At 38.9% G+C, this 24,844-nt stretch overlaps 1 protein-coding gene across 1 annotated transcript in view; it reads left to right on the top strand.

Annotated features, from left to right (window-relative positions):
- KLF13 (Kruppel like factor 13) overlaps positions 1-22,970 on the top strand; it is a 33,384-nt gene extending 10,414 nt beyond the window's left edge. Inside the window, exon 2 of the mRNA XM_041418711.1 lies at positions 17,455-22,970. Coding sequence (XP_041274645.1) covers positions 17,455-17,747 — 293 coding nt within the window. The 3' untranslated portion in view covers positions 17,748-22,970. The remainder of the gene's footprint in view (positions 1-17,454) is intronic.
- The last annotated feature ends 1,874 nt before the right edge of the window (positions 22,971-24,844 follow it).

Raw genomic sequence — 24,844 nt, 5'->3', positions numbered from 1 at the left:
ACCACTTTTCCACATATTCCTTCAGTTTGAGTGAGTTTTGTTGTGTTGGCATCTCCTTTCAGTCTGCAGGATAATATCATTAAGGGCACCACCTCACTGACCAAATCAGATATGATTCAAGCTAACATCTGTTGGAGCTTGGAGTGCAAATTTAGCAGTGTTAACTTCTGGGGAGCCATGTTAATTAAGAAGTGTCATTGGTCACTTTCAGAGGATGAAGCAGATGGGCAGATTACAATGTTATCTTTGCTGTGCTCACTGATGTAAGCAAATATTGTACAACAGCTGGCACAAATGTTTTACCATGAACCTTGTCCCAGACTTCTATAACTGGGACGTGCAGATGAAATGTGTTTAGGAACATGACTGTCAGATACCTTATACTAAAGTGATAATTTACAAAGCTCTAACTATATACTGCAGAGACAAAAGTGTAATGAGAAACAGCTTTTAAACACTGCTTGTCAAAGTGCAGATGTTCAGCACCAGTGTCTTCTAAGAAAAGTTTCAGTCAGTCCCCAAAGGGGTGTTCTTAAAAAAAAAAAAAAAAAAAAAAAAAAGAACAGAACATTTTGTGATTCTGCTTCTTACCCTACTGCAGTATTTGGAATTGGCTGATGTTTCCACTAAGCAGTGTGGACTAAGCAAATACAGCTTTCCTCTCCAAGCATAAACTCTCACCCAACTCATACCAAAAGTGCCTGCATGGTGAAGGGCTACACATTTTAGAGACTTTTTGCTAATGGTGCTTACTGGTGAAAAGTCATGTAGAACTCACGTGTTTTCTCTGCATTTCTGAATGTGATTTTTCTGAGCAGTATGACTCAGAAAAAAACCTTATCAAAACAGAATCACCTCTGCGATAAAATGCTGGTTTAAACCTATGTCTTTTGCTTGGTACTTCCTTTTCTCTCCCCTTTAATTTCAAATGAGATTGTTTAATAGGCTGCTGTTAATTCCTTGAAGTCTTAGGACTCTGTAACATGAAAAAATCCTAGCTCTCCTTTTCATCATGTTTGATAGATTCATAAGGATTTGAGTACTTCCCTCCTCTCAGTCTAACACTAAACCTCTCAGTGAAAAAAAGAATCCTGACTGGTGTTCTTACAGATTGTTTACAGGAACATAATTTAATTTCTACTTGCAAGAGACTAGTCCCCCTTGATTGTACAAATCTCTAGATTAATTTTTGTCTTTCAGGCAAAAATTACTAAAATTTACTTTTTGCCATCAAGAATATAATAAGTTACAAAAATGTTCTGAGAGAATGTTATCTGGCTGGTGCTTTGCTTTTGTAACGAATTCTTGAAAAAGCAGCTATACTTTCTGAGGTTATGTCATCAGATTGTAGTCCTAAGGTTAGCATTTGCAGGTGAATTACAGACTAATTAGTTTGGAAAAACATTCCATACCTCTGCTGAACTTCTGTCCAAATGTTTGCTTAAAGCTTCTTTCCAAGAGCCAGCTCTGGTTCTGTGTAGAGCATCCTTGGAAAAATCATACATATACACTGTCACTTGGATATGACCACTGTTGTTTGCAAGTGACTCAGACTCATTCAGTATAAGCTACATCTTTCTGGTGTTGGCATACAAATTGCTTTCTTAGATGTTTACACAAATTTATTACAGAAAGACAAGGACCTGGTGTGATTGGTGTGCTTGATAGTTTTTCTTCTTTGAATGCTGTGGAGGAACTGAGTTGCAGTCTCATTTGCAAAGAAATCCAAATTATCACATAATTGTTTCCTCAATCAAGTTCTAAGGAGGCTGTACCATTCTCATCTGTGCCATGTAAGGTCTGTGGTATTCCCTTTATGAAGAAGTGACTGTGCTGGTACTTTTTTCATTTGAGTACCTATGTTGTGGTTTCACAGAGTAACACAGTAAGAACAGTAACTTTCACTGCACAGCTCTTTCTCACTTGGAAATCAGACCACCTTTGGATTTTTAATATCTAATTTTTTTAAAAAATATAAAACGAGTCCTAAGTTCCTAGGTGAGTCTTGTACTTGACTCTTCTGATTATAAAACACAGGTCAATGAGCATGCAGACAGCATGGTATACAATTTATAGTGCTGAAGTATTTCTGTTCTGAAAAAAACGCTAAACACATACCTGGTTTTGTGCAGTGTAATGATTAATAATTTTTTTCTAAGATTTAAGTTTTTCTCTTATTTGTCCATTATTCACAAAATCTAAAATTAAGCTCTAAAAACTAATTTTAAAAAGAAAGTAGAAACAAGTTCCAATGAATTGGCTGAAAATCAAGTTCAGAGTACTTTGTGCATCACATCTTTTGGGAGGAATAATAAGCTATCCCATGTGGCACTGTCAAGCTGCAAGAGCAATAATTGGATCATATCAATCCCTCAAAGCTAAGTCAGGATACAACACCACAACTCATGAATTCTTTGGGTTTATTCACAGTCTGTCTGTTGTAACAGAACCTCCTGATTACTCAAGTTTATGAACCATGCAGTTCTGCATATTGCAATTCCTGAATCTCCGCCCAGGACCCATGGTTGCCAGAGTTGTGCTCAGCAGGAGCTAGGAATATGGGCAGGAAATAAGGTTCAAATACTTTTGTGGTCCTCAGATTTAGGACTGGATTAAGCAAGAGTCCAAATGGAAGTAAGAACAGCAGGGAACTTCTGTGATCTTTTTCAAAGTAAAAATCATATCCTGTGCATAGGGTTTTGGAACTAGCCTGCAGACTTACATGACACTGATATCTTCTAGAATTTCATAGTAATGGTGCAATTCCTATTATATTTCATACAAGTTCCCTATCCCAGGAGTCTTCTCCTGAAAAAATAAGATCCTGTATTTTAGAGTACTTCATTAGCCCCTGTGCATCAGGCGTGTTAAGTGTGGTCAACTAATTTCCTGCAAACACAGGAAGCAGGTCCTCCATCTCAAAAATCCAGAAAGGCCAGTGGATTTCCTCTCCTCACCCAGAAGAGTAGGTCTGTTAGAGAATAGATCTGCACACTTGATCAAACAAGTGTGGAAGAGCAGCAATAAATGTGCTGGTGACACTAGGAATTTTTATTTTGGGAAGTAATAGGGACCTTTCTACTACAGCTTGCCTACATTTACAGCTACTGAATTTTTACCTGACATATATGGACCCATAGAACTGAGAATCTCTGCTAAAGAATCATTGATCTCTCACAAGGTGAAATGGTTTCTACATGTGAATAAGGTTTTTAAATCCTTACAGAGAAAATGGTGGCTGCTGGGCAGCCCTTGTGGCATGATTCATACATATAAACCATATTCTGCAGTGACATGTAACTGTGTTTAACAGAGTTTTAACACTTTACAGAGTGCTCTGTAAAGGCAAGCAATGAAGACATAGGTGCAGCAGGCAAGGGAAGACAGAGCTGCTAAAGGGACCATGACATACATGTGTATATTTTAGAAATTTTAAAATAGTATAGAAGTTTCTTTCAATGCTACTTCTGAGATGGAAAAGTAATAAAAGAAGTATTTGCTCATGAAAAAAGGAATCCAGTCGGTTTCTCTCTGTGAGTCCATCGTAAAATAGTTTTTTAAAAACACCTCTCTATTTTTGAGAGGTATGTTGTATATCTCAAGATGCCCTTGGAAAAGCTGTCTTTGGAATATGTCTGTGTTCTACGTAAGATCTCAGCTTTTCAGTTATGTCTCACATCCAGAGTCATGCTCAGATAATTAGCTCATGACTCGGATCCTCCACAATCCAGCAAATGCTCCATTCATTCAGTTCCAGCCCTGGCCATGGCCTCTCTCCTACGCCGTGACCTGACATGTCAGGCACAGCTGGTGGGGCCGACTCCCTCGGAGCTGCGCCCGCTGTCCTCAGAACCGACATCAAACGGGCAGGAGGGCGGGTGCTCCCGGCAGCTGAGCTGCACTTGGCTGTGTCACACCAGGGTGTTAACAAGAGAAGTGCTGAAAACCGTCTCTTACTTATTTTCTGATTTGATATAAGAATGAAGCCTGCATGAGTATGTGCTTAAAACATTCGTAGAGCAGGTAACTTGTGCTCTTTTTTCCTTTTCATACAGCTGTGGTTGAAGGGGCTGCAAGGAGATGCAATATAAAATAAACAGGGAAGGTACTTACAAAACAGAACATGGAAATGAGACTTGCAAGAGTTGAATGTTGAATTGCAAATTGTCTTTTCTAAAAAGTTTACCTGTGTTAAAAGTGGGCAGTTTAGAACATTACAACTGTTACAATATAATCTAATTCCTCTTTTGTACAAAAAACCTGAAGCTTTGTTTAAACGGGGAGAGTGGTTTAACAATCTGGCCAGAAGATTTTGGTGTGTGTGCAATAGTTTTATGCATACCTTGAATGGTAGCTGCCTTGTGTCAAGTAACAGATCTAGTGTTTGATTATCAGCCCATAAAACTACTTTCCAGAGCTGCCTGTTCCCTGAGGCTGGATTCTCAATATGGCCATTGGCAGATGCTGCTCATAAACTACTTCAACACCACCTTGCTCTCTGGCAAAGAATCCAGCCAGAATGAGAATAAAATAACATGAAATCCCACTCCCTCTCTCTTCCATACAGTTGCAATAAACTCTCAATATCAGATTTTTCACTTAGCTTTACAGCTTTAGCTGTGCTTATAAATGCTGAAGCCCCATGTTTCAGGCATGCTGCGTTACTGTGATGTTGTTGATTGAACAGTTCAAAAGTTCACAAGGAGACATTTCACAATTACAGCCAAAGACAACTTCACTAACTTCTGTTTGCTTGGCTTCTAGCAAAATGAAATCTCATCCTGTCCCCAAATCCTGGAAGCTGCTGTGCACATGAAATGTCATAACTTACCCGCAAGGTCTGTTCATGCCAAAGTATGTGCACTTCAGTTGGAGGCAAATGACATTCAACGTCTTCCAGAACTCAGATAAATAAAGTGCAGGTCTCAGATTAAATGAATAATCCTTTAGTCTGTTATTTTGCATAGCAGGACAGCCTTTCATTAATTTGATAAGCTTTGCTTTTACAAGCATTATCCTGTTTTTAGTAGAATAGAATAATAAAAAAGTCATTGATATGTCAACAGAGAAAAGACTGATTCATGAGGTCATATGATTTCTTCTTTGCAGCTATTCATGCAACTGCTGGGCAGAGCTCATGGAGCCAAAGTTGCCCAGTTTCAGCATGAATTCACCCACAGTTAACACCAGATTAATATAATTGGTTGTTACCTATTTAATTGCTCTCCCACTTAAAACTTTTCCATTGTCTAATCAGAGATCATGAACATTACCATGCACATTTTTTTAAAAGCCACCACAACTAAAAATTTGTGAGGTAGACTTCCACTGAAAGCAGTTTAAACCATTGCAGAGGTCGTTCCTGTGGTCACTGTACAGACAGGGATGGTTTATGAAGTTTCGGTTTGATTTCAAACATTCTTGAAATACAAGCATCTTCAGGTTCAAGTTTTTATCTACGGATATATGTTTGCAAAAGAATCTCGTGAAAAAAGTTATGACTTTAAGAAGTCACTGTGTGCCATTTTTGGTTCCTGCCATTTGACCTATGAGTACCTATTGGTTAGTTCTGCTACATATATAATTTCTCTATGCAATGACCACACCACTGAGAATGAATGGCTTGAGAGCCTGTGAGCTCTGTCAGCATGTCATCCTGGGCTTCACAAAGAGAAATTCGCAGACTGGAAGGAGAGGTACAAGTGTTCTATAGGGAGAATGTAGTCTTTTGTCCACTGTAAAGAGTGGGCTGAAGAAGGATGGGATGCCAAAGAGTGTCATGCTCCAGAGCTCCCATGGAGCTGCTAACAGTCAGATATCTGATCTGGAGCTGTTCTGGGTTTGCAGAGTGGGCTGGGTAACAGACTGAGCAATTCTGAGGTAGCACAGGAAGGATCCGGACAGGAGTCTGTAATGGAAACCTTGTGCTTCTGTTGGTACCTTAACTGCACCATCCCCATAAATACATTTGGATCTGTTGTTTCCACTATCAGAAAGACGTTTTTCCTTTCTGGAGAAGAAAGAATCTAGTCTGGGGAGTTTGTTTTCTTGGCTCCAGTTGCTGTCTGCATAACATTGTCATTAATCACCTTGTTTGCTCTAACATAGGGTGAGTGGTGCAGCTGAAAAGCTTGTAGCAGACAACAGATCAGCATTGCTAGGGTGCTGCAACAGGAGTAGCACGAGACCTCAGGTGACTGAACAAGGCACATGTACTCATCAAGGGCCACATTATTACTTTCAGCTTTTAACTGGACTCGTTCAATAAAAACAGTGCTTATTATTACATGCATTTGGAAAGCCCTACTCTTGTCCCTTGTCACTTTAAAAGGTTTGAATTGGTTCATCAACAAGACAGAAAAAGAACAAAATCCCACATACCTTCATCAATGTTAGTCTGTTTGAAGAGGCCAGACTTTTCTGACCTGTGCTGAAGCCCCAATCTTTGTATGAAAGGAATGAAGAAAGTCCCTTAAACAACAAATTTTTTGGCTCAAGGCAAGAACTCTAGGCTGAAATTCCTTTGCTGGGGTGATGCAATAGGTCAGATTTGCTGATTAGCACATGGATTTTTTGGATTTTCAGTATTCTTTTCAAGTATATTTATTTAAAAGTTTAATTGACCAATGAAAAAGGAAAAAAAATCACCATCATTTAGTTTTTTTGTCATTCAGTAATACCTAGATGTGTTTCAAGGCTCTTTTACAGATGTTTTTTTCTTTTCTAATCACAATAGATGTTTAAATAATCATCCTTCTTTATTACATTTATACAGCTGAGTAGAAAAAATTAGAAAAATGCAGTAATTAAAGGGCTACTATAGTAAACTTTAGAGTTCCCTTCTTTGCTGAGTGTCATACTTCAGTGTGGTTTGCAAATGACACATAGCTAAGATACATCTTCCTCTCCCCAGAATTCATCACTTCATCATTTCAGCATAACACAATTTAATTATCTGGCATTTAAATGCAAAGTCAAAGGGTCAGCTATTGATCTCCATTCTTGGAACAAGCCACAGGAGAGAGAAAATCAAGTGGAAGTTGCTGCTCTTTTAAATTAGTGAATTTCAGCTGTTTTACTGAGCGCTGGTCTAGGATTTAATACCTCAGAGATAAGGAGCCCCAGTAAGAGTTTTAGGCTTAGTGAACAGAAATTATGTGCAGCGATTGCTGGTACTTCACTTTGATAGAAAGCCCAACATTTAGTTTGCATTATCTTAGAACTTAAACTCTATCACTGAGGCCACTGCCTTTCATTTTTAAAGTTAGGTTTGTCATTGGTATTCAGTGTAAGAGCTTTATTTACCCATATATTCCAGCAAGAAGGTAAAAAAATGCTGCTTTTATAATTGGCTGTGGCCAAAGTCCATGCAAACAAAGGCATTGCACTTAATGGAAGCACAATCGATAGGCGTTATTCCTGTGGGGCAGGCAGGGTCCATTCCAGTCTGCACTCTCCTAGATATGGAAGTTGTCCCTGCTAGCTGGGTACATTTCCAGCCTCATGGGTGTCCTAATGGCTCAGATGTCTCTCTTTTCATAGATGAGAGGTCTCCATTTTGGTCATGTGTCCAAACCTTTGAGAAGGAGTGAAATAGTGAACTTTACTATTTCAGAGTTAAAATGGAATCCACAAAGAGCATTAGGTAACAATGATAAATCCATATTGGACTATAAGGAGATTAATACCTTAATTTTGAAATTTTATGCATTGTAAACACCAGCTCATACAATTGTGTAAATTACCATTTTTCTTGATGATGGAGTCTCCTTTGTAGGAGATGGCTAGAGTTTTGATTGCTCACAGCTTTACAGACTTAACAGGTAATTCTCCACTGGTAGTGCATTGTAAGTGTCCATGCTATCAGTACAGTCACATAGCAAAACTACAGCAAGTATGACAGAAAAGGGTCAGGAGAGAGATAATATTTATGTAGACTTTGACAAGGCCTCCTGGAAGATACAGCAGTAATGCAGTTGCTGCCAAAAAGTTTTTTCTAGCCATGAAAAGAAAACTACCTGCCCTGTGAGATGTGGGGACCATCCTTCATACTCCTGTAAGGACAAGACATGTGTGCATCTCTTCCTTAGCTAACATGTCTAACCAGAGCACCCAGAGCATCAATGAGCAAGTTTACATCCGAGAGGACCTGCTCTTACTACATTTGTATATGATCAACCCTAAGGGCCCCAGAAACACCTTGGTAGGATTTGGAGCTGCTTTGCTAAATTTCAGTGCTTTAGATACCAACAAGAAAGAGCATTGATTCTTGCCTTCTTTGTTGCAGCTCCTAGCAGTTTTGTGATGGGAAGCTGGGGAGGGGAGCAAAACCAAAGATGCCCTCATCAACTTTTACTAAATGAACTCCCATCATTTCGCTAGTAATTGCAGATTTGTGACCCTTGCTTAAAAGAGTGATGAGGAATCCCTAAGCCATAGGGCTGTTTTAGACATTACATGGCTCTGTTCCTTCACACTCCCTTTCTCAGCCTTCACTTTGAGAGTTACCTTTCTGCTGGCTTTTCTATTCCACTGGATTCCTCTGATGCATCAGATCAAGTCATCAGATGCACACATTCATATCTAAGTGATGAGTGGATGACCAGATTAGTTAATTATTCAGAAAGTTATGGAAGTGCTGTTGCTTCAATGTGTTGTTCAGCTAATAATGTTATGTGTTATTCAGCTGCTTTGCTGAAATAGCTTTTAAGACTCCAGTTACTTCTAGAGAGGATGAATCCAAAATTTGTGTCCCTATATGTAGTCCCCATAACAAAAGGAAGGAATTTGAATGCTAAACTCACCTTAGTGATTTTGTCTCTGGTTGTGTTTCAAGAGAAAAACTCTTTAACATATTTAACACACCCACACCCCCACCCACCCCCCGCAACTGTGCTTTATTGTTTATCAATTATATAGACTACATATAGTCTATATAATTGACTTCAGAGCTTCACAAAGCCTTGGCCTAGTGCAGTTGATTTTTGTAGTTTTAAAAGAGAAAGGAACACACAAGACAGGGAGGGGTTGTGTAAGGAGGAGACAGAGCATGAACTCTTCTGAAACCAGGAAGTGACAAACTGCTCAGGAGAAAGCCAAATATTGGCATTATGTGTCTTAGTACAAGGATGCAGTAAAACAAGTAGCATCTCATTGCTCAGGTCTACAGATGTGAATTTCAAATTGGAAATCCTGAAGGGATTTTAATGGCTTTTCTGTGATCTTCAGTTGATAGGAAAGAATTGAATTTCTCAATTGCCCAGCAAGACTACCTGTGTTTTGGAGTACTCTCTAGCAGAGTGGAATAGCAGTGTGAACATAGCTAGAGAGAAGAAAACCAAAATAAAATTCACAATATATCTATGGAATTACACTGTAACAGTGCAGAGATCATAAAAATACATATTTGGAAAATATGCTTGGTCTTTCCAGCATGAGCTCTGGGTTGGTTGTTTCTTTGTCGTGGCAGTGCATGGCACGTTAGTGAATCTTTGTACTCTTTGAAGGGAGAACTCAAAACAGACACAGTGTTTTGAAGGCTGCATCACTTTACCACCAGTTTGCAAAATGACTCCAGAGGACAAAAGTAGAAGGAAGTGAAAGCAGCTCAGCGTAACTCCGGAAAATGTTTCTTGTACTTAACATGCTGTAGGGAATCACCCAAGGCTTTTTGGGTCAAACTGCAATGCCACAGGGCATATTCTCAGTCACGTTTTCAGCATAGATCTAAAATCTATTCCAAGATTTCTCTGTGGAAGATAAACTTTCATGGTCATTACCCTTGGCTGTCTTCGCAATTCCCTTGTGCTTATAAACACAGGGAGTTTAGTGGAAGTAGAAAGCACAAATGAAATTGTTTCCTTCGAAGATCACATCTCCAGTTAGTCACTTAATAAAATGTCTTCATGGATAGAAAGCTGCCAAGAAATGTTAATGAAGAATATTAGAAATTTTGTATTTCTTTACTAGCAAGAACTACAGGAACTACATTTTTTGGTGAACAGTTTTTCAATGACAAGTAGTCAGAAAATTGTTTAAACTGACTTTTTTTTTGTTTCAGAAAAGTTATGTGTTAGTGTGTTTTATTAATTCATTTCAGATTAACATCCTCACTGTCTTGAAAACTGTTTCCAAAGCAAAAGGAATTTAAATAGTGTTACAAAATCCATACCGAAAGAAGTAAATCATTTTGGTCAACTAAAAATAAAATTACTATGGGTTTCTTTGTTTGCATAACTCTGCAATTCAATGAGTCTTTAAAATTTTTCAATTGAGCAGGAAAAAGTTATCCACATAGTTTTAGCCTTTATTTCCCTTTTCTATTCAAAACCTTAGCAAAGGATATAGCAATACCTTTTTTATTAGATTTGAGGCCATTTCATTTTAAAGCAAATTTGCTGTAAGATTTATTTTCCAGATCCTGAAACATAACTTCTAACTACTTGCTGTTAGTGTGAAATGGTCTGGAACTAGGTTTCAGCTGGGAGTGGAACACAGAACTTAATATATTGTACACACAGTAGTGTGCAGAATGGTCTGGAACTAGGTTTCAGCTGGGAGTGGAACACAGAACTTAATTTACTGTACACACAGTGGTGTGCAACAGAGATGAAGCAAGAACTAAACAGGAGTCAATCAGGAGTTAAAATGGCAGGGAGAAAATGACTTGGTAAATCAAATTTCAGATTCTTAATTCACTGTGCAAAAATACAGGATAAAAAACATGGATATTTTTTAAATGGTAAGATATAGATACTTGGAGCAGTTCAGCTTGGGCAGCCCTGCTTGAAAAGAGATTCAGTAAATATGATGGAATGCATATTTTAGACAATAGAAAGATTATGTGATGGAGGATCCTGGGAGGAAAAAAATAGATGGAATAGGCTTGAATGATTCTGCTTTGACAAAAGAGAAGCAAATGTAGCTGATAAAAATACAGTTAAGTAGTTAAAATTATTATAAATGGTGTTTTTAAGACATCATCGAACAAGTTTGAAATAAAAGCTGAGAATATAACTGACAGAACGCAATCTGCTTTAAAAAAATTGTTTCCATTTTGGTGAAAGTGAGTTTTTATTTTTTTAAGAGGACCAGATATCTGCATGGAACACACCAAATGACTATTTTGATTCTCAGACAGACCTGTCTGTGGTTAAGGCTAGGGCAGGAATTTTTCACTACTTCTGTTTCTCTGGCATTGTAGCTGTTATTATAGTATCTCACTGTGTGTGCTCGTCATTTGCTATTTGAGTTGTTCTAGTTACTATGGCTGTAACAGATAAATCACAGGGTGTAATCTGTGCTCCCAGATGGAGTAATACAAACACTTCCACAGCAAACGGTAACACACATGGACTTCAAATATAAACTTGCCACTTGGAAATTCCCCTTTCAAGAAACATTCATGTCTAAACAACTTAACGAAAACCTTGAAGTACAGAAAATAAACCAAGGATTTCAGTCATGGATGTTATGGTAGCTGTTGCACTCCTGCTCAGTAGTAGTTTCCTAAGCACACAGGAAACATAAGATCCAGTAATTTATAAATGTAGTGACTGGATTTGTTAAGGTCAAAATAAAGACGTGCACACTTCAAAGTGAATGAACTTTGTAGATGCCTGGGTTTGTGCCTGCAGGAATTCTGAGAACTCCAGTTCCTGAAAAAAGGTCACATGACAGATAATGGAATTAGCAGGAAGGACTTTGCATGCTCCTGCCTGCAGGTCCTAATGCAACCTAGCTGCTGTTGCTGTGTGTCCTAGGGGCACAGGACTATTATGTGCCAGTGTCCAGTAACATGGGAACTCTAATGGGAGCTTTTCTTGGATTTGGACATTCATATCACACTCCCACACTGGGTTTCCGGTGTCTAGTGACAGTCTAATTCACCCTATAACTTTTCACTGAGAACATTACTAAAACATCCTCATTTCCCTGGAACTAGTGAACCTTAATATTGCTGAATTTGCTACCTCTGCTAGATGTGTGTGAAGGTGGCCAAGATACTCCAAAGCCATTGGACAGACACAAAAAGCAGATATTAAAAAAAACCCGATTGCATTTAGCTTATTTGGCTATGAAATATCACCCCTAAAATCATTAATTTAAAACTAAGTGGTTTCATCTTATAGGAATTTGAGATTCTGAGGCTTTGGAAATTTTTGGTCCCTTTTTAAATACTTCATAAAGAAACCACCATTCGCCTAACATCAAAGCCTTATTCTCTCTTGCACTGAGATTATGCCTTTGTTATTTGACCATGCAGAAGGACTTTTTTATAAATAAGAGAATATCAGAAATTGAAACAGCCATAAATACATATCAGTACTATTGAAGAATGAACTTTCCTCATTTTTTTGAGGGTTTTTTTGTTGTTTTTGGTTTTGGTTTTTTTTTCCTAGTAACAGCCCACTCTCAAGGAACATAGTCTGCTTGGCTGAATGTTTTTCCCAAGATAGCATTTCCTCTCCTGGAGGAAGGCCTCTTCAGTCACATCTCTATTTAACTGTCTGCCCCTCATCCTCCCCACCCAGCCTGCTGATCTGTGTTTCCAAATATACTCTTAATTATGTATATGAAAATGTAGAAATATAAGAATAGCATCCAGCGGCATGTTCAGGCTTCTAGTCTGTTTTTATAACAACATTAAACCCTGTTCTGGGAAGCAGCAGAACAGATCAGAGATCACAGAAAATTGTTTCTGGTTTACTGCTTCTGGTTTTGCAGACACTCATGGAATTCCCAGGATACAAATTTCTTTGTTACTGCATGGCCTTGACATGTGCTTCAAGATGCTAACATAATGTGCAGAGCTATTACATGAGTTAAATTGAAAAAAATAGCCCCCAGTATGTGGTTTGACTTGACAATACTCTAATCTGTAGGGCAGTGGATAGGACACTTCAAATACTTCACATACAATTGCCTAATCTTTGCATCTTAAGTTGGAAAATGGTTATGTTCACAATTGTCTCAAACTGTTTGGGCATTTCAGTCATTAGTAGGTTATTTTTAAAGTATTCTTAGGCCTATACAGTACTTGCTATTTTTTTAATTGACATTCAGATGCTGGATATCAGCCAGATGCATTGGTGAAGCAGGAAGCAGATTACTCCAGGGTCTGTACAGGAGGCTCACTATATAGGAAAAGAGTCCTTAAAACTGTATGTGCACTAAAAGGATTGTACAAATCAAGTGCAGTAGACATCTACATACAGTTGCCTCACTATATAATGATTGAAAAAATACAGAATAATACAAAGGACCTTTATGTAATATCATAAGAACAGGCTGGCTCTAGTTACTTCCGAATCCTTTCCAGCAAGAGAGGATAGAGGTGCATTTTTTTAATGCTGTTTCTATAGCCCAGGCAACTCTGGGTTTCCTTTGGCAGGCTGCTCTGCCAGACAATGAGCAGCAAGGCCTGTGCCCCTGAAAGGAATTCAGAACTCCGTGCACCTGCAGAGCTCACGTACTTTCACTTCGTGAGCACTGCAAGTCTCCTAATGTGGCTTTACACTACCTGCTTTGCTTTTTTTTTTTTTTTTTTTACTGGATGAAGTTCAGGAAAAAGCCAAAAATGTTCTTGCTTGTGTAAATTTCAGTTGAGATCAGCTGAATCTAATTCTCCAGTGTGGTGTTTTTCCATCAGTTTGTGTAACTTAAACACAAGTTAGATGCCATGTGCCCTGGCAAAGGAGCCAGAAATGTTACCATTTAGTAGGATTTGGAACATGGATATCCAAACCTATTTAAAATTGTAAAAAAAAAAAAAAATTACAGTATTCCTTATCTTTTAAAGGCATCTTTTGCCTGTCTCTCCAAAGATAAAGAAGGCAGAGTTGCATTTTGATTAATTTATATTCAAGCATCTTTATCTTTTGGAAACTTAGGACTCTTGGAGACCTGTAAGTAAGGCTCATAATGCACAAAGGTACTGCTGCTGCCAAGGCACAGCATTAAGACTCAGTATACATATTCACATGTTTGATATGTTTCCTGCCATATCTAAGATATGTGAAAACACTTCTACAATTATCTATAAGATCAAATTCTTCACTCAGTGTATAAAGGTAAAATTCTGACTTCAGCATTTCCTGAAATGGAGCTGAAAGAATCCTTATTGTGTTGTGTTACAGCCATTTTAATGGTGAAAGCTCTCTGTTGAGTACAACATGTCCATGGGTTATTGCTTATGCAGGAACGTTGTACTGTGGCTGCATGTTCCCTAATGAGATTAGGCAATCAATTCATATAATCTCTCATTCTGTTGATTGCTTTACTGCTGGTAAAAGGACATTTATATAACTTACCTGCACAGAAAACCACATCCCTTCTGCTTGAAAGATGAGAATGATGACAGACTGTGAATTTCCATGTGTGGTTTTGGAGCAGCAGCTGGGTCTTGCCTTAATTAATACCCCCTAGCAACTTTTTTCCAGACTGTGTACTAATTTTTTATGAACAATAATAATGACTCTTGTATCTTCACACAAGGCACACAGCATTTCCTCACAATACAGTTTTTCTTTGAAGAGGAATTGCTAAACCTCAACAAAGCTGGGAAGTACTCTAGAGAACTGTTACCACTGCTAGAGTGATGCCAGCTGTCAGTGGAAAATCACTTGGCCAAGAAACTTAAAACCAAGTACCAAGAAGACATAAAATCAAGACTAGAGAGGACTGAGGAGGAAAATAGTCCCTAGGAAGGAGAAGTACAAGATTGTAGAAATATAGTGGAAGAAATACCACATTTTTTGGCTCAGCACCCAAATCCTCACCACCATCAACATCAAATCAGACACATGAGTGGGAACCTGAATGTTCTCATCCAGACCTGATGTGCAGTGAGGAGAAGGGGAGATAAGTTGTGCAATACCTTCATCACCTGCTAGTGCTGGATAACACTGAGCTTACGCAATTCTGCTTCAGAACCACCTCTCTTTAGGAACTGGAATGTTGTGCCTACTGCTGGCTCCCAAATGCTAGAATCATGGACAGGAGCAGCTGGTGCCATTAAACTGATTGGAACAGAAGGTACCATTTTCCCTGTGCTTCAGGGTGGTGTCAACATTGCATGAGAACTTGTGCCTTCCTTGTCTGAAAGCACTCACTTCATGGGACAGTTCTTCAAGTGGAGAATATTGGCTGATACCATTTGTAATGGAAATAAACAGAAATGTTAACTCAGGCAACAGAAACCTCCAAATACCATTGTCTTAGCAAAAACTGATGGCACAGCTCAGGGATGAGGAGCTGTGATTCTGCAGGCCAGATCTACCCCAAGGCAGTGCCTCACTGTCCTTCTTACAAGGGTTCTAAAGTCCTCTTAGATGTATATCTGTAGTATGACCAAAACATGGGGAAAAGACCAGTGAATGTGGTCGCACAACAGGGCTGTCACACCCCAGGCATGTCCCACCACAGGCAGGAACACATCTAAGAACACAACTGGATATATGACAAACAGCCAGAATACATTTGTTTCCTGTTTCTAGCAGCAGATGGAGAGTTCAGTCCCTGACAGTTTGTGGGCAGAATAAGGCTGAGGAGGACACTGAATGGATTTGCATGGGTTATTTTGTGCAACAAGACTATATCCTTTAAATTCAGTTGGTTGTGGTTTTATTCCTAAATTCATTTGTGTAACCCTGAATTTTTTAGGCTCTACATCAGGGGAAGCCAGTTCTGTTCATCTTTGGTGCCTTATGCAGTTCCTAGGTGGGGTGGTCACAGTTCTCCATACAACAATATCTGTGTGTACTGCACAGATGCAACCACTGCACGATGCATTTTGGTTGTAGGTGTCATGAAATCCACCAAATGTGCTTAAGAACAATTGGTTTTAATGAGCTTTGGTCTTTCTCCTAAATAATCAAGGAAATATCAGGGACAGTTGCTCTCTCCAGATTCTTGAACAAAATGCTATTTCTAAAATCCTTGCTTGTCTGTTCATTGAAACACTGTTTGAGATTTGGCTGAAGTATCTCGGGGGCCTCATGAACAGAGAGAAAAGGAACCTATAAAACTATTTTTCTGAGCAGGAGCCTCCTGAGCAGATTCTGGAGATAAATGTTATTGCCAAATCTGTGAATTTAAAGCAGATTATTGTCTGCTTAGATTAAAGATTTGCTGGGGTCAATTTTTATCTCTGACAGTTTTAATTAAGGTGTATCGAATTTCTCCAGGAGGCTAATTTCTTTCTTTATTTCCTATTCAGTGTACTTTGGAGAGAACTTTTAATTCTTATTTTGGCCCAGAATTTATGTAGCTCTTTGAGCGTCTTGAACAGGCTATTCAGAATTAGAAATGCTAGGATTTGTGCAAGTAGGAAGTTAATAAAATTACAACTACCAAAAATGCTAAGTCTATGTATTTAGGTATTCACAAAAGAATAAGATGTTCTCAATTAATAACAATTAAAGAACGTGTGATGTTCAGACTCAGTGACAGTAAGAACCAAACTAATAAGCAGATGTAGTAGACAGCAAATTTAATGATTTACCATTTTCATTTTTATGAAATGGAGAAACTAAGGATGGAAGCAGATAATATGAGGTGCCCAAGCTATGCAGCACATCAGTGATGAAACTGGGAATAGATTGCAGAAACCCATCTATCCAAAAACAATACTCCTGTCTGCAGCCTCTGCAGAGCTTCCTAGGCTGCACATCTACCACGGTGCATGGCCCTAAAACGGCACCAGGCCTCTGTCCCATGGCTGAGATCTGTTCAGAACTGCACCAGGTCACCAGATCACTCCTTCTGAGAGCTCACTGCTCCTTGCTCCCAGCTCAAGTGCCACAGCTCATGAGGTTTATGTTAGCTATTCAAAAAAGGCTGGTGCCTTCAAGGTGACACCTGTCCCCTGCTGGAATACAGCACTCCCTGCCTCACTTGAGTGAGACCCAAGGCAGGGAACAAGGGAAACTGCAGTACTTCGTAGCAAATGCAGAAAAACAGGCACAGCTGTGGAGAACACAAGGGGAGAGCCTACATCCAGAGCCTCAAAATTGCCATTTTGCAGTTTTACCATAACTTTTTGAACAGCTGAAGAACAAAACCCCGTCATGCCTTCTGAAGTTCAGCACTTGGTCAGACACATAGGGACAGCTTGGAGAAATAAATGAATATACTATAAAGCTCAGTACAGATATTATTAAGTCATAAAGTTCAACAGATCACAGGAGATATGAGATATCCATGAAAGGATCAGGAGCCCAGCATCCCTGAAGACCCAGTTATCAAACAAGGTGCATGACTAGTTTGACAGCATTTTTTAATGGGTTGGAATACCACAGCAGCCTATTCCAGCAGAGGGTAACACCTCCATCCGCTTATTGCCAAGTGGCATTCACCCTGCTTCCAACCTTTTTATTCTATATTCTGCATCAAAAAAATAACCCATGGAAGACACTGCTCTCCCTCTAACCGTGCCGTGTTTGCTCCCTGCAGGTGAGCGGCCTTTTGAATGCAACTGGCAGGGCTGTAACAAGAAGTTCGCTCGCTCGGATGAGCTGGCCCGGCACTACCGCACTCACACCGGAGAGAAGAAGTTCAGCTGCCCGCTGTGCGAGAAACGCTTCATGCGCAGCGACCACCTGACCAAGCACGCCCGGCGGCACGCCGACTTCCACCCCAGCATGCTGAAGAGGCGGAGCGGCAGCGGCTCCAGGACAGGCTCCGTCAGTGACTACAGCCGCTCGGACGCCTCCAGCCCCACCATCAGCCCCGCCAGCTCCCCGTAGACTACCTGCACTGGATGTCAGCACTTTGCCTCTAATGCCTAACGTGGAGTTTTGTTTGTGTTGCACACATTTTAAAAACTCTGTTGCTTCCCCTCCTTCAGTTCCCGCCCTCTCTTTTTTAAAAATCAGTAAATAGCTGCCTCCCACTGCAATTTTTAGTCAGATTTTCTTTACCCAACCACACAAGTGGCTATTCTAACCTCATGGACAGACAGACTTACATGTTACACTTAGTGACTCCTGCTGTCTCAATATTTCATATATTTTGCAACCATTTATGGATCCTCTTCATTATTCTTTATAAGAAAATGAAAAAATCTTAAAAAAAGGAAAAAAAATCTGCTTAATTCACCTCAGGTGTCGAAGTAGTTTGTAAAACCAGATTGCACAATATAAGCATACATACACTTAAAAATCAACTGTGTTGGATTTGTGTCCCCCTTCTCCTTTCTCAGGGATGGATATTTATGTTACACAATAATTACAATGAAGACACACCCTAACCACGGCCTTACTCTGTAAATATAATTGCACTCAGAAGCTTTTTGTTAGGTTCTTTCACACACTGGGGAAAAAATAAAAAACAAGCAAACAATACAGAAACCAGCCCAATACTGGAATGTAGTACTGGACTCTTCCATTGCTCATTTTCCTGATGATACACCTGTGTTGGGGAGTCTCCAAGCAGGAATCTTGTCTTTCTTCAAGCTGCCCTCTGCCTGTGGTAGCAAGCTGTCTTCTCACTTCATGCTGAAGATGCTCCAAAACCAACTTCCAATTGCAAAAATCTCTGTGAGGTTGATAAACTTCTTTGTTGGTTTGTTTCATGCTAGATAAAATTCTGAGAAAAATTTGTCAACAAGATGCCTTAAATGAGTAACCTAAATGACAAAGAAACAAATTTACACTGGGTAACATTTTATGGCAAGGTGGCCTGGAATCTCCAAGGCATTCTGTTGTCACTCTCCAAGCTGTTAAGCTGTCTGCACTGCCTGCTCAGTATGGGACCAACAGAATATTTAAATCAAACCACACTGACTTGAACAATTTCCTTTATTTCTTCTTCCTTTGTTTTGTTTTGGTTTGTTTGGGTTTTTTTTTAATTACCTACAGAAATAGCATTACTGAACCAATGCCCACCAAAACTGTTATCAAGGTACTTACCTACTGTACAGCTGTATCTTAGAAAGAAAAATTGGCCAAGATATAGTTTCTGTATTCTGTTGCATCAAAATTGTGGTAGTTGATAAAAGGAAGTGAAAATCATAAGATATCTTCTGACTGGAATAATAAAATATGCATTTTTAAGTTTAAAATAAAATGACATTATAGCTCAGCACTACTTCAAGTTTCTCAAAAATACACATACCAGCATAAAGCAAGGTGCTCTTATTTCTGAATAACTGCTTAATAACAGAAAGGGAATATTGGCTAGTTTTCCATAACTTTCAAATATTTAACACTAGATAGAGCACAAGGTTTTTTATGTTTTATATGGTAGAAAATATAGTAACAGACCAGAAGCATAGTGATGTACTGAAAACTTCAGTGGCAGCAAATACACATTCCTTGGTTTTTCTGAGTCTGATGGTGCATATTATCAATTCAGGTCCTTTTGATTCTGGAATTTTGGGGTGTTTGCTGTTTTTTCTGTAGGGTTTAAATGCAGTTAAGTGTAGCATGGTGAAAAGAAACTCTCTATGCCAAACCTGGATATTCAGTGAATGCCTCCAGATTCCCAATGAACCTGTATCTTACTTGCTGCTTTGCATTGATCCAGTTTTGCAAGGTTTTATTGTACTGTATGTTAACTGTGAGAAGCTAATATAGATTTCCAAGTAGTTTCATAGGTACTTCCATAATATACATTATTCCTAATACTACATCTTCTATTACTTGCCCAGATAAATACTCTAAGTATTTATCAATACAAATACAACTATAAATCTAAACAAGTGCAGATGTATTTTTTCAGTATTTTTTTCATGTTCATTTGCTTCAGGTTTCACCTCTGTTAATTTCCCCCTTTGAATTGGAATTTGTGAGAGGCACAATTCTACTGTTTCATTTCACAGAAAATGAAAGAACATAGTAAGGGTTTTTTGCAAGGTGACAAATAGAGTTAATGTGACGAGTTACCCAAGCTCTGGAGTTGGGGGAAAAGCAGATCTGTTGGCCTCAACGGATTTCCTTTTTTTTTTTTTTTTTTTTTTTAATCTCATGTACTAAGATGCAAAATTTTAACAACTTGATAGAATTCAGGTAACAGGAATTCACATTCCAATAATTTCTGTCACTCCTAGAAGTGCTCTTGTGCTGTAGTTAGTAGAGAGGCATTTCAGATACCTAGCTCAAGGAATTCTACAGGTCACCTCTGTCTTGTGCACATACTTCAAAACAAGTCAAACACATTTCTCATTATCATTATACCTTAAGTGAGGTATATGGAGGAGGGGGGGAGCAAGAAAATCAAAAGGAGCACTAAGTACTGGCAAACATTACAGACTTCATGTTCCAAATTCATTTTGCTGTAAAATCACCTGTTCCAACAGGAGCATCATTTAATCTTCAGGAAAGGAGGAACCACTCCATTTCACTTATTTAGGACTTAACAATTCAGCATGAATTAGTTTATGCAATCTTTATTACAAACAAGTTGTTTTATTAGCCTGGAGAAGGAATATTTGCACCAGGTTTTATTAGTACTGAGATTATAGGCTATAAAGGTTTTGGGACAACCTCTTCTGAGGGACATAGAACTATGTAATCTTTAACTCAAACAGTTAAGTAATACTTTGCTCATATTCTTCATAGATTTTACTAATAATTTTTCAAGTTTAAGCAGGAGAAAATAAATTGGTTCAAAGTCAAAATTCCATTTCAGTCAGTTAATTTAATGAGAACACCATGGGGCTGTATATAGCCAACATAGTAACACTTTCAGGAAATACTCTGAAATTGGTTGTTAAAACTTTTTTGTTTTTACATCTTGGCTGTAAATACCTCGGCATGTATTAGGCTGACAGTCAAGTTACTGTGTTTTAAAATCCCAGACAGAGTTTCAAATATCTCCATTAAAAGTTTAATACTTTGTAGTTTTAGGATAAAATGATAAATTCCAAACCACTAGTATTTTCCAAAATTAAATGTAAACAAAAACTTCTCTTAATATTTTCATATGAGAAAAGAGTGGGGTTTTCTAGCATCTGCTAGAAATGTCTGATGATCAGCAAGGTCATTAGACTCCATTCTTATGATGGTTCCTCCTGAGTTTTGCAGACATGAGAAGTCAGAACAGCTCAAATTATGTTTTGAAATCTGTTTGCTGATCCAAACTAACCTCAGATTTTTACCCTTCTGTTGTTTCACCCAGCAGTGTAATCTAAAACTGTCTCCTGGCACAGGAGCAAACATGTCATACTCAGGAAATGCTGCTCTGGCAAGGTGCAGGCTTCTCCATCTGGAGGAGTGTGCATCTCTCCTGCCTCCTCCTTTCCTCATGCAGTCTGTTGAGGTGTTCTCACAAAATACAACATTGCCGTGATTTATTTTTTTCCTTTGAGGTGATAGCAACAGCTTTGTTATTATTATGAAAGCCCTGGAAAGTTTGTTTTTCTCCAGCCATGATTCTAACTTCTCTAAGTGTTGAGCTCAACTGCCTTTCTACAGGAAATTGGTGCAAGTGAAAATCATGACCTTGCTACCAGGTGAAACTGAAGATGCTCTTAGAAACTCATTCACCCCTTCCATTAACCTCTCCCTGTGCAAAGGTCTAGTGGTAACATGAACTCAGTTTTCATCCTGCTTCTTAGAAAGCAGTGCTGGTAAATTCCTGGCAGCTAGATTTTGTGAGAATTTTTTGTATCTGCAAATTAATTGTTCCTTGCTTTTATAATACATGCCTAGTATCTGTTTACATAACTGCAAAGGTATATATTTTTGACAAGTCATCAGAAGCCTCTGTTTGATGGTAACACCTAATTCCTGTCTGTATCCCACCCTCTTTACTGCATTAACCCTTGCAAGAAGTTGTAGCTTTGAGAGCCTCTGCACACCTTTAAACCTCATTACCCTCTGCCCAGACGTTCAGCACTCTCCTTGTCTCACAGCCAGGCAGTAAAGGCTGTGTGAGGAGCATCCTATTTCACAACTGCTCGTCTCCAGTGTTTTGTCATGAGTTACAGGATTTGTACTTTGTGAAGTGCAGTGTTGTTTTTGCCTTTTCATTGTCATTAGATTTACTAATTTCATCAGGTCATGCCTACAAACTAACTTTCAGGTGCTCTTTTACTCCATCACACCATCTGTTTGTGCATTGGGTGCTAACATCTAGTCTATGTCAGTGAATGGTATGATGAACATCTGTATTTGTAACTCTCGGGGATAAGAGCTATAGCCTTAGGCAGAAGAAAATACCCAAATTATTCTTGTTTATCCCATAAGCCAGAATATAGAATGCAAAAGCCCATCCACTGGTATAGGTTTTTATAAATATATATATATTTATATATATGGATTTATATAAGTATATGCACACATATATATATAAGTAGATATATATGTGTATATTGTATAGTGTATGTGTGTATACATAAATACACTGCAGTGTGTCTATACTACACACTGACTAATGAAGGGATGTCTACAGAGCAAAAATAGGTATCCATTTCATTATAACCAGTGATGGGCCTGAACCAAATTCCTAGATCCAATTGCCATTGCATTTGGACATTTTGAACCTGTTGGAGATCTGTGGTTGAGTTTCATCTCTGGTTACAGGTGCATTTACTGGTGTTGTTGTGCATGTGGGGGACGTGTGTGTGTGTGCACGTGTGCTTTTCCAGCAGCACATGCCCGAGTGGGGGCCGGGGGCGCGTGTGCCGGGGAGTGTGCACGTGTCCACAGCTAAACTTGCAGCTGCAGTAAAGCTGCCAGTGTCACCCTCACTTGTACAGGTTTGTCAGCAGCACATGAAAGCTTCTGTGGCTCACTTTTCAACTCTTTAAATCACTACATTGAAGTATTACAGTTGTACAGTTATATGTTCATCTATTCTTGCTCTGCTGTAACTTTTTATGTATTTTGTATTGCATAGATTATATATTGTGATAATGTCCTATGCAACTATAAAAGGAAAAAAATGAAAAAAGGAAGAAAATTAAGAACTGTAAAATATTGTCTTAACTTGTATGCATGGTTAGTGAGGTTTACATTTTCCAAAATAAAACTTATAACTATGAAATACTGGGTTTCTCTTAATTTCCTTCTCTATTTACCACCTAAAAAGCATCAATTGTTAATATTTCTGCTATTAATTTGAGACTTGATATCTTGTTTGGTGTCTTTATTTAAATTTCACCCAGTGCTATTGTTTAAAAATGGGATTTCTTTTAACGTTTGAGAGAATGTTTTTGTGATGTTTGTTTTGTATTCTGTGCTTTAACTGATATTTTGTAGTTGCATAGTGAAATTCCTTTCTCAAAGGTGGAATATATATTGCAATTTTTACAAGATAGTTATGGGATTAATATGCGTGACCTAAAGTTCAGAGAGTCAGCCATCCTTTCTTTCAAAGCTCAGGTTTTTGCGAATTTCTGATACTATCTCTGCAAGTGGCAATACCATGTCAAACAGTGACAAGGTAACCTCACAGTATCCTGAAATGGTCTTTCCTAAGTTTAAAGATAAGAAAATTGAAACACAAATTTGAGCCACTTTCTCAAAAACATAAGGCATTGGCAGATGTGAAGGAATGAAGTTTCTTGAGAATACAGGTTACACAACACTTGTAGGCGCTGTTCGTTACAACAGGCCCTAAACAGTGGCATTCCCAAATCTTCCTACAGTGAAAGATCCACCTCGTGTTTGATTACAGGAGAGCAGTCAGAGGCTGTTTCCTAAACTTGCTAGCAGGAAGAAAAGGGAAACAATTCCCTCCAAAGGACTATGCCTGTACACAGTCTGGAGTTGCTGCCTTGATGCTGTAATGTAATGTGCCTCCCTGCCCACGCTCTGAATGTGCGTTAACACATTCTGTCCTGCTTCTCCTCTGCAGTTCCTAAATGCAAGGAGTGTGCATCTCTCCTGCCTCCTTTTTCTGTCTTGCAAGGTTTCTGTCTTGCCTGTGACTCAGCGTTTGCCATAAAATGTTCATAGACTTGGCAGGAGCCCAGCATTTCAGAAGAGAACCAAGAATAATGCTAGAATTAGGGTGGGATTTTCCTATTTCCATTTACCTGTCTATAATTTCTGGCTTCAAAGCAATCCACCTTAAGATTCATTGCACTGGCTTTTCAAGGAACCACACCCATGGCATGCTTTGCTAGTTGACTGCAAGACATTAAAGTGACATAAATATAAATACACAGTCAATAGAAAGAGATAGAAAAGTGAGAGAAGATGAAGACTGAAATAAAAATGAGGTGAGGACAATGAGACAAGTGTTTGTAGCAACTGACTTGAGAGACTTGTGCAGCACCAGAACACACGTGGGGCTTCCTACAGAATTTCAGAGCAAGCAAGCAAGGCAGCACCTTTGGAGATGAGCAGAAACTGCAGCATGTTTTCCAAGAGCAGCAGAGAAGGGAGCTAAGCAGTGGTTGAAGCAGGCAAGCACGTGTTTAGCCAGCTACACTGCATTGCTGTAGCTGGCAATGCAGCAATGCAGCAATGCAGCAATGTGAGGGCACAGCTAAGAGGATAAAGAGAAAGGAAGGAATTTTCGGAATAGGTTTCTCAATGCATGCAGCAGAAAAAGGATGGAGTCTGAATGCCCAGATATGTGAGCAGCAAGGGGGGAAGAGAAGCGTGACTGAACAGAGACTATGGGGCAGATCTGGGCTTTGGGCAACTCAGAGAACAAGATTATGTTAAACAAGTCATCAAAAAAAAAAAAAAACCACAAAAAAACAAGAGAAGAAAAGAGACACAAGAAAACCTGAGGAGGGTTATAGGCAAGAGCAGGCCCCAAAGGTCTGCTAACAAAGCCGAGCCACTGAGCTTAGTAACAGCTCTACCTCACCAAGAGAAAAGAGCCCAAGAGTATAATTGCTACCTCATCATAATTGCAAATAAAGGATCAACCTGTCCCACCTGGT

Source organism: Onychostruthus taczanowskii, unplaced genomic scaffold, assembly GCF_017590055.1.
Source record: "Onychostruthus taczanowskii isolate IOZ18803 unplaced genomic scaffold, ASM1759005v1 scaffold6, whole genome shotgun sequence".
In the NCBI taxonomy this organism is placed as follows: Eukaryota; Metazoa; Chordata; class Aves; order Passeriformes; family Passeridae; genus Onychostruthus; species Onychostruthus taczanowskii.
The sequence above is the reverse complement of the archived record's forward strand: the minus strand, read 5'-3'. Positions and strand labels throughout refer to the sequence as shown.